Source organism: Aotus nancymaae, unplaced genomic scaffold, assembly GCF_030222135.1.
Source record: "Aotus nancymaae isolate 86718 unplaced genomic scaffold, 86718_ANA_hifiasm-v0.15.2.pri h1tg000089l, whole genome shotgun sequence".
Classification (NCBI taxonomy): domain Eukaryota; kingdom Metazoa; phylum Chordata; class Mammalia; order Primates; family Aotidae; genus Aotus; species Aotus nancymaae.
In genome coordinates, this window is record NW_026988504.1 from 3,397,992 (window position 1) to 3,408,233 (window position 10,242).

Sequence of the window (10,242 nt, forward strand, 5' to 3'; positions counted from 1 at the left end):
TCCTTGCCCAGAGCACCGGCTCAGGGAGAGGATTCCTTTAAGAAGTCGTTTATTTCCCCGGGATGGCGCGGGTCATGCTTCTTCCCAGACCGGACTCTCAGTAATCACCCTTCAGTCCACGGCTGTTAAAAGGTTCCCGACCTCTCCAGGGTCCGCTCCTTCAGCCTTGTCCCCTCCAGAAGCGAGCCTGTGGCTGAGCTAGATAGCAGCTCTCCTCTCCTGGGGCCCCTAAGGGCCCCGGGGGCCCCAACAAAGGTGGCATCTGGAAGGCTTCAGTCTGGCAGCAGAACCAGAGGCTAGAGCAGCCCCTGTCTGGGAGGGGACAGTATCAAATGAGCAGGTCAGCGGCCCTTCTTGGCGGCCGGTGGGGCTCTGGTTATCCGTGGTCGGGGACAGGAGCCCGAGCAGAAGGCTCTGGGAATACCGGGTTTAGGGCTAGTGTCACCTGCCGCTCCCTTGGAGGGGCCAAGACAGCGGGGTGGGACAGCATGGGGCAGCCCCATGGGAGGTTTCCCAGGAAGGGCTCTCTGGGGCATCAGGGGAGCTTCCAGGGGCGCCCACTGTACCTTTCCAGGATTCTGTCCCACCTCCTGGCGCCCATTCGCTCTCCTGCGGACCCGAGCTCCTCCCCACACCCGCTGGCAGGGGTGCTCTAGAGACCAGCCACAGAGGTCAGGTAGGGGCCTCTCTCCCCATCTGCCCACCATCCACGAAGACGAAATAAATAACCACGGAAGGGAAGTCAATTGCTGGTGCTTGTGAATTTCACTTTCAAAGTTGTAGGAAAAAGGCCAGGAGCGGCGGTGGCCGGGGGCTCCCTGGGCTTCTGAAGTGCTTGGGGCGGCCCCTCCGGCAGTCCTGGGGAGCCAGAAAACGCTTCACGCCGCGGCACAGGCAGCTCCAGAAAAGATCCGCTGTACGGACCCCCCACTTCCTCCCCAGCTCCGCGGCTGGCCTAGCCCGGCTCCTGCGCAAACTCGTAGTGGGGGCATGGGGTCCTGCCGTGTGGCCCTGAGGTCCTGAGCGTGGGCCCCCGAGAGCTCTGGGCGCAGGGAGCGAAGGGGAGTCCGACGCCCCTGGCGGCAGGGAGGCTGCAGCCGCCGCTCGGCCTCCCCCGGCGCCCCCGACCTGGACGCCGCGGAAACACCCACTGCAAACAGATTTTCCAGGGGATTTTCAAGAGGGGGAGGGTGGAGTGTCGGGAAGCTCAGCCCCTTCCTGGACAAGGGGACTGGCCGGGACAAAGTTGCTGCAGACCTCCCGATGGACCGACGGCGCAACCGGCTTGTGCGGCTGGGTCGGCGTGGACGGGCGACTGCCGCCTACAGCGCTTCCCGCGCCAGCCTCGCGACCCCTCTCCTAACGCGGTGGAGCCCCGCGCGACAGTTCTTCGCCTTGGGCAAGAATGCCGGGGAAAAGCCAAACACGGCAATAGAAAAATCTTTTCCTGTGCGCCCACCCAGCTTCTATAAACCCCGAGAGCCGTCCCCCGCCCCCACCGCACCTAGTCAGGGAAAACGGGCAGGCGTCGTCCCACCTGGCTTGCCCCCCACCCGCACCCCAACACTCAGGGAATCCCAGGTTTGCGCCTCAAGCTCGTTAGAGATCAGTCGCAAACCGAACACCTCTGCAGCCACCAGAAGACAACCCCCACCCCAGCACCCCTCGGGGAGGGGCCACGTGGGTCTCCGTGGGCGGCAGCCTCCCGGCAGCAGCAGCCTCCGTGGCGCAAGAGCTGCCAGGTGGTAATGAAATGGAGTCAACGTGTGCGTTCACCACCAGACTGTCTTCAGGCTTCCCAGGGATTCCTGGGCGAACACGAGCCCCGCGTAGGCTCGTCCCTCCCCTGCTCGCCCGAGCCCCCACGCGGTCCCCAACTGACAGTCGGGTCCTGTGTCAGGGCGGTGGTGGAGACCTGGCTGGCTCTTTGCCCACCCCCATCGCTCGCTCCACTCTCGCTCGGCTTTTGCTCTTTTTCTTTCTCCGTGGACGCTCAGCCAAGGGATTGCGCAAGCTTCCTGCTCGCGGTCCTTCAAGAGCCGGGAGCCGGGGCCCAGACACACCCTAGGCCGGGCGCGCTCCTGCCCCTGCCCCTCGGGCCTCCCTGTCCCCGCCAGGTCCCCTCGCCCTGACCCCACGGAGCTCGGGGGCCCTCGGCGGCGCCCTCGGCAGGCCGCATGGGGCGCAGCAGCTCCACTAGCAGGAGGCGCGCGCCGGAACGCGCCGTCTCGCCGCCGGAGGTGCCAAACTTCACACTCGCGACTGCTCGGGCCGCGTCCCTCTGGAGGGCCTTGGCTTGGCCGCCTTTGAGGGACGAGGGTCCGCGGACACATGGCGAATGCGAGGCTCCTCCGCCATTCAGTTCATCTCCACTTCGCGCTGCCCGTTCTTCCCCCGCTCGGCCTCAATCTCTTCCCGCCCTCCCAGCTCCTTATTTCCAGGCCCTTCCCGGGACCCCAGGAAGTCCCCTGGGGCCCCCAAGCGGACCCCGGCCTCCCGCGCCTTCTCTGCCTCCCGCGCCTCTCGCCCAGCTTGGCTCTGGAGGCTGCTAGAAACTGGACATCTCGCCCCGCCAACAAGAGGACCCAGCGTAAATTCGGAGCCGTTGAGGATGGGGTGGGATCGGATTCGGAGCCCTTTCTACTGAGGTTCTTGGGCGCCAGGGCCCCGGGGCTGGGCGCTCGTCCGTCCCCTTCCTCGTGCGTTCTTCGAGCTCTCCTTGGCACCCACCCAGTCCGGCCTCTTCCCTGCCCTGTCCCTTTCCCTCCTCGCGCTCCTAAACGCCCGGCGCCAAGAGGCGAGGCGGGGCCCGCAGGGGGGAGCGAGCTGCCCCTGCCCCATTCCGCCCCCTGCTGGCGGGGCCTGCGCGTCCCGGGCCGCCGGTGACGCAATTCGGTGCCACTGGGAGCGACGGCGGACGCCTGGTGGCCCCCAGCAGGGGTCCCGGGGCCGTGCACACTGAGAACCGGCCGCAAGGGGGAGGCCCGGGCACCGGGCTGTGGGCGGGGGGTCGTGGCCGAGACCCTCCCGGCTGTCAAGCTCTCCGCCCGCCTCCGCCCGGGCCGGCACACCTCTCCTTCCCGGTCTCGCTCCCAGTCTGCAGCCTCCCTCTCCCAGGCTCGCCGATCCCTCCCCCTGCACCTCCCCGGCGCCCTCCCCTCCGCGTCCCCCACCCGCGCCCTTTCCTCCTCCCCCCGCCGCCCAGGCCTGGGGCCTCCGGTAGGCCCGGCTGCGCCAATCCGCGCCGCGGCCCGCCCCCTGACGCCGCGCTGGGCCCGGCGAGGCCCCGCCCGCTGACGTCCGGGATTTGCATGAGTTCTTGTGCTGCCGCGGCCCGGGCTCAGTTGTCTGAGCGAGCGCGAGCCGGGAGCCGGGGCGGGCGCGGGCAGCGGCGGGCCGGCCGGGCGGTGCGGGGCGAGCGGCGGCGGCAGCGGGGGCGCTTCGGCCGGGGCGGCCGCGGGGCGCCGGCGGGAGCTAGCAGCGTCTGCAGCCGCGCCGGCCGCCCGCGCCCCGGCGCGCTCCGGCTCGGCCATGGAGCTGCCAGCTGTTGGCGAGCACGTCTTCGCGGTGGAGAGCATCGAGAAGAAGCGGATCCGCAAGGTAGGGCGGCTCGGGGGCGGCGAGCGGCGGCCGGAGCAGCCCCCGAGCAGGCGAGGAGGGGGTGGGGAGGCTGCGGGCCGGGCCGGGGATCCCGCGGAAGCTGATGGAGTGCTGTCTCTTCCCCCCAGGGCAGAGTGGAGTATCTGGTGAAATGGAGAGGCTGGTCGCCCAAGTAAGTCGCGGCGGAGGGCGGGGGCCCGGGGGCCGTGGCGCGGGGCGCGGGGCCGCGGACCCGCCGAGCTGCTGGGGGGGTGGGGGGAGCGGACGGGAGGCGGGGTGGAGGTGGAGTGGAGGGAGGAGGGGGTGGGGAAGTCGGTGGCAGGCACTGGGGAAGCCGAGCCGCCGAGCCCGAGCCCGGCGCCCTGTGTTGTGCTCCGCTCTCCGGGAAATGCCATCACTAATTTATGCACTAAAAGGAGCCGGAGGAGCTGGAGAGACGCGGGGCCGAGCCGGGGAGGCCGGCGGAGGGAGGGAGGGCGAAGGCACTGACTGATGTGCAGCAGAAAATGGCTCCTTTCCCCTTTCCCTCCACCGAACGGCTCCATATTGCAAAACCAAAAAAAAAAAAAAATTAAAAAGCGACGAAAATGCAATTGTGTGCCTCCTCCCTCCTAGTGGTGCAGGGAGGGGAAGAAGAAAGGCGGAAAATGTTGGGAACTGTCACTGCGGCGCTTTTGGTGGAGAATTTTTTTTCTTTAATTTGAAATGCGAAGGCACCGGATGGAGATAGACGCGCAGGCACACGCACACTCACACACACACACGGAGGCATATTTTTGTGTTGCTGAGTATTTGGGGTTTGCTTGCCCGTGACAGCGGGCTCCTGGGCCACGAGGGGGTGTGGGGGGGGCCGCTTGGCTGCCGGTTATCGGATTAGGGGTCAAATGCAGAACGGCTGAAGCCCTTGCGGGGACTTGGGGCTGGGGAGAGGAGGGGGACTGCGACTTTGCATTTCAGCTTCTTTGCACGCAGGGTTCCTGGGGAGCAAAGTGGCTTTGGAACATGTCGCAGTAACATGCTTAAAATTCTTCACAACTGCAAAATAAACTGCTAGTTTCATTTTCCTTCCCCCTCCCCTTTCTTCCTGCCCTTGCGTGTTTATTTGAGCGGGGGCAGCGTGTCAGGGACTGTGTCAGGCCTGCAGAAATCTACCCTCCACCCTCCACATCCACAGATAAATGTTCATGAAGACGGAGTAGGGCCTTATGTCACTCCCTACCTGGAGGCCGAGGCAAAGCTGAAAGCTGGCCTTTTTTTTTTTTTTTTTCACTGTGTCCCCCTCCCTTTTCCCTTGCAAGATATAACACGTGGGAACCGGAGGAGAACATCCTGGACCCCAGGCTGCTGATCGCCTTCCAGAACAGGTGAGCGTCCCCCACGCAGCCACCGCCCGCCACCCGTGACCGTATATGGGAATGGCAAAGTGGGCGACGAAGTAGTAGGAAATGGGCGGGGGGGGGGGGGCTGGTGGGAGCCCCCACGCAACCGGCCTGGATGGGCATGGCTGGGGCCCCAGCTCCTCTAACCAGCGTCCTTGGCGGTTGCTGCAGCTTGGGGTGGGGGTGGGGCAGGGCCAGGGAAGGCCAGCCTTGGGTTTTGGGGGAACTTTGGGAAGGGTGTGTGTGGGTGGCCCTGCAGCTGCCTGGAGAACTTGTGGCTGTGCCTGGTTCCCCAGGGGCCCCTCCTGTTGCAACCTGGAGCCCCACCCTGGAGCCTAGGTGTTGCAGTCCTGCAGCCACTGGCCCTTGGCACCGGCGCTTCGCGGTGCAGCTCTGAGAGAGCTGGCATTGTGAAACCGCCTGGACGTCATGGAACTGAACTTAACCTGTTGGCGGCTGGAGGAAAGTTGACATGGCCTTCAGGGCTGCACCCGCACCCTCCGGGAGCTTAAGCTTGGTCCGGAATAGATTCCATAGGGTGCTGGATTGCCCCCCCCCGCAACTGGGCTGCTTGGCAGGGCAGGGCCACCCACTCTCAAGGCAGAGGGGGCTTGGCCCAAGGGCCTGGGATGGTTGCTGCCTGGTGGTGGAGGGGTGGCTGCTTCTGGGGAGCTCGTCCTCGTGCGCACGGTTGCTTGTCACGCTGCAGCTGCTGCAGCTGGGTTCGGCGCCGGTGGCTGTGGTTCTCTGTTTCGGAGAGGATAGAAGGGGGAAGGGCGAGGAGGGGAGGAGCAGCCGGAACCCTTGGAGCTCGGCCACCCCACTGCCTTCCATCTCTCCTCCCCCTTTTATTTTGCATTATTTCCTGTGGCGCGTTTGGCGCTAAAACTGTAAACTGTGGACCCTCTGAGCTAGCTACTGGCCGGGCTGGGAAGCTGCCCTCCCGAAATGCAGGAGGGCACGTAGGGGGATCCTGCCCCCCCGCAACCTGGGAGTTCACCACCCTGTAACCATGTCAGCGGCTGATGCCACGTTACATAATGGGTCCCTGAAGAATTAAAGCGCAGGCTGTTGCAATGCCACGCAACTTCAGAGTCAGGCCCTGGCCCCCGCCCTGGGGCACTTCAGAACTCTCCGGGGTTAGTCCGAGGGGGCTTGGGGGTGGTGACTAGGGTCTGTCAAGAACCTGATTCTGGCCCAGGAATGGGCTGCAACTTTGGCAAACGCTAGAGAGGCATCCCATTCTTCTGTGGAGGCCTGGGTAATGCCTGGGAAGTCCGGGCCCCAGCTGCGGATCACCCTTAGACTGGCCTGCAGGCAGGAGGTGGATGTAGTGACCGGTGCCTCCGCCCCCGGGGTTTATTCATAATTTGGAGGCGGTGCCTCTCCAAGCTGCTTTGGCCCCGCCCACCTGCTCAGCTGGGAGGAGCCCAGCGTTCACCAGGTGGCTAGAAACCTGGCCAGACTCTGGCCTTGGTGGCCCGCCCCCGCCCCCAGCCTCTAATTGGCTCATTTGCCGCTGTGTAAACAAGGGCTCAGCCCTTCCCCCTGTTTAGTGCCTGGCCTTTAAGAAAAAGAGTCCTCCCTTCTGCTGGAGGCACTCGTTATCGGAATCTTAATGAGGTCATTAGCATCCCGCGCTTCTGACGGGAGGGATGAGGTCGGCGCACACCTCGGTTGGGCGGGTTTGTCTTCCCTGGACCCCTGTGTCCACTCCGCGTCGCACAGAACCACGGGCCCAAGGCTGTGGGCACGAGTGCCAGAGGTGCAGCCCTGAGCTTCTGCCTCCTGAGCACAGAGGTAGGGCTTGGGGGGTGCCGGTTCAGGTGTGGGCATCAAAGTGGGGGAGCCCTTTGCCCAGGACCTCTTGGGCAGAGGAGGGTTGGTGCGAGGGTGGAGGGCGCTGGGGCCTGACTCACCCTGAGTTCTTGATTCCTCTGTGTCCCTCCAGCCCTACCTGGTGCTCGTTGAAGGTGGTGGGAGGGCGGCATCACAGAAGGTTCTGGGATTAGCGGGAGGGGGCGACCCTGAGGCTAACAGCACTGCCCTCTGTACCCTCCCACCAGGGAACGGCAGGAGCAGCTGATGGGATATCGGAAGAGAGGGCCAAAGCCCAAACCGCTGGTGGTGCAGGTGAATACACGCGGTCGCCCCCGGGCACCCCCTTGACGTGGCCACCAGAGCTGCCTTCAGGCCTGGGGTGGGGGTTTCCTCCCAGCACCCCAACCCTGCTTCCTGTCTACTAGACCTCCCACCTCTGGCTCTCCCCGAGGCAGACCTGGTGGGGGCTGGGACACTCCAGAAACTCCCGGCATGCTGTGGGGCCACCTTCTCCCTCCTCTCACCCCTGCACCCATTCCCTCAGGTGCCCACCTTTGCCCGTCGTTCCAATGTCCTGACCGGACTCCAGGACTCCTCCACCGACAACCGTGCCAAACTGGATCTGGGCACGCAGGGCAAGGGCCAGGGGCATCAGTACGAGCTCAACAGCAAGAAGCACCACCAGTACCAGCCGCACAGCAAGGAGCGGGCGGGCAAGCCCCCGCCGCCGGGCAAGAGCGGCAAGTATTACTACCAGCTCAACAGCAAGAAGCATCACCCCTACCAGCCCGACCCCAAAATGTACGACCTGCAGTACCAGGGCGGCCACAAGGAGGCGCCCAGCCCCACCTGCCCGGACCTGGGGGCCAAGACCCACCCTCCCGACAAGTGGGCGCAAGGCGCGGGGGCCAAGGGCTACCTGGGGGCGGTGAAGCCCCTGGCCAGCGCGGCGGGTGCTCCAGGCAAAGGCTCCGAGAAGGGCCCCCCCAACGGAATGATGCCGGCCCCCAAGGAGGCTGTGACGGGCAACGGGATCGGGGGCAAGATGAAGATCGTCAAGAACAAGAACAAGAACGGGCGCATAGTGATCGTGATGAGCAAGTACATGGAGAACGGCATGCAGGCGGTGAAGATCAAGTCCGGCGAGGTGGCGGAGGGGGAGGCTCGCTCCCCCAGCCACAAGAAGCGGGCGGCCGACGAGCGCCACCCCCCTGCCGACAGGACTTTTAAAAAGGCTGCGAGCGCAGAGGAGAAGAAGGTGGAGGCACCGCCCAAGAGGAGGGAGGAGGAGGTGTCGGGGGCCAGCGACCCGCAGCCCCAGGATGCCGGCTCCCGCAAGCTGTCCCCAACCAAGGAGGCCTTTGGAGAGCAGCCCCTGCAGCTCACCACCAAGCCCGACCTGCTGGCCTGGGACCCGGCCCGGAGCACGCACCCGCCCTCCCACCACCCGCACCCGCATCCCCATCCCCACCACCACCACCACCACCACCACCACCACGCCGTCGGCCTGAACCTCTCCCACGTGCGCAAGCGCTGCCTCTCCGAGACCCACGGCGAACGCGAGCCCTGCAAGAAGCGGCTGACGGCGCGCAGCATCAGCACCCCCACCTGCCTGGGGGGCAGCCCGGCCGCCGAGCGCCCTGCCGACCTGCCACCGGCCGCCACCCTCCCGCAGCCCGAGGTGATCCTACTGGACTCGGACCTGGATGAGCCCATAGACTTGCGCTGCGTCAAGACGCGCAGCGAGGCCGGGGAACCGCCCAACTCCGTCCAGGTGAAGCCCGAGGCGCCCGCGACAGCGGCGGTGGCGGCGGTGGCAGCAGCGCCCGCCACGGCGGCGGAGAAGCCTCCAGCCGAGGCCCAGGACGAACCAGCAGAGTCGCTGAGCGAGTTCAAGCCCTTCTTTGGGAATATAATTATCACCGACGTCACTGCGAACTGCCTCACCGTTACTTTCAAGGAGTATGTGATGGTGTAGCTGGAGGGCGCCAGAAGGGGAAGCGTTATTCCCTCTGGGTGGGGGCTGAGCACCTGGGGCCTCGGGGCGCGCTCCCCTCTCACCAAACGCGAGAGATCCGGGCTGGCCCCCAGGGCGAGAACACGAGGTAACCACGTACCCCCCCAGGCCCCCGCCCCCCGCGGCGGCTGTCAGACCTGGGCGGAGGCCCCTTCCACGTGATGCCGGCGGGGCTCGCCCTCTCCTGCCCTTCCCCGCTGGAGACGGACCCCCGGAACGGACAGGGCAGCCCTGCGCCGCGGTCTCAGAGTTCTAGTATTATATTTTAACCGTGCTAACTTGTCAAGTGCTGACTCTACTCCCGTTTGTACGTGGTGTTATTATTGAAATGTATTGTTTGAGCTCAAAAGGCCCGACCACCCCTCTTCGGGCTGCTATATATATATTTATTTGTAGGTATTTATATATTGAAATATAAAAACCTAGATTTATGGAGTTTCCTCTAGATCATGTTATATTCTATATCAGACAAACTATTTTCTTTTGACTTTTCTTCCCCTCCTTCCAGTATTTCGGTTGATTTCATTTCCTCCCCTCTCCTCCCCTCCAGGAACTGCAATGCCAGTAACCTTGGTATATATTTTTTGATACTGTACACATGGATGTGTTGTTTCTATGTGCAAAAAAAAAAAAAAGAAGTTTGTTAAAAGGCTACTCGAGCTCTCTAGAAACTGCTGCTACTAGAAATGTCTAAACTATAAGCTTCCAACTATTACCTGCTTGAATGTAAATATTAAATGGAGATGTTGAAGGTGCATTTTTACTGCTTGAGATGAGCGCAGAAGGAACGTCGGGGGCAGCGAGGGGCCGGACCCCTCTCGCCACCAACTCCGCCTTTTCGCTGGGTGCTGAACCTTTGCACCAGCGAAGTGGGCCGGTTTCGCGGGCCGCGCGCTGGCGCGGGAGGGTGACCCCGCTCCCTGAGAAGTCTAGAGGCGCCCGGCTGGAAAGGGGAATTCCTGCGGGGGGGGGGTGGGAGCCGTCCCCGCCCCCGAGGCTTTCCGGCCGGTGATGCCCGCGGCACTGGCAAACCCTGGGTTCTGGGTAGGGGAGGAGGGAGTGCAGGGGTGGGCGGCACGGACACGCGGGTGGGGCTAGTCTCCCTCTCGGCACCCACCCGGCAGCGGCTGAACTTTGGCTATTCTCACCCCCAGCCCCCACCCCTGGGGCTCCACACACCCAGGCACAGGCCCTGGCGAGGCGGGGAAGTTCCTTTCTAACAATCACGCCCGGTAGGGCAGGTTCGGCGGGGCGGGGACCCCCCAGCCTCTCCAGCGTCCCTGGCTGGCATCGCGGCCCCGCCCCTCCGAGGCCCTCGCTTTTCAGGCTCTCTCCCCGGAAACCATGAGGCCAGAGGCTCCCACTAGAGGCGCGGCGATCGCGGCCCGGGTGGAGGACGGGGGGCTTCCTGCGAGATGGATGGGG

General features: G+C 64.6%; 1 protein-coding gene across 1 annotated transcript; it reads left to right on the top strand.

The window, feature by feature from the left end:
- The first annotated feature begins 3,342 nt into the window (after positions 1-3,342).
- Positions 3,343-9,574, top strand: CBX4 (chromobox 4). Its single transcript, XM_064369255.1, has 5 exons — positions 3,343-3,600; positions 3,729-3,772; positions 4,899-4,964; positions 7,046-7,112; positions 7,345-9,574. The coding sequence occupies exons 1-5, from the start codon at positions 3,532-3,534 to the stop codon at positions 8,776-8,778; spliced, it is 1,680 nt and encodes a 559-aa protein (XP_064225325.1). The 5' UTR covers positions 3,343-3,531; the 3' UTR covers positions 8,779-9,574.
- Positions 9,575-10,242: the final 668 nt, after the last annotated feature.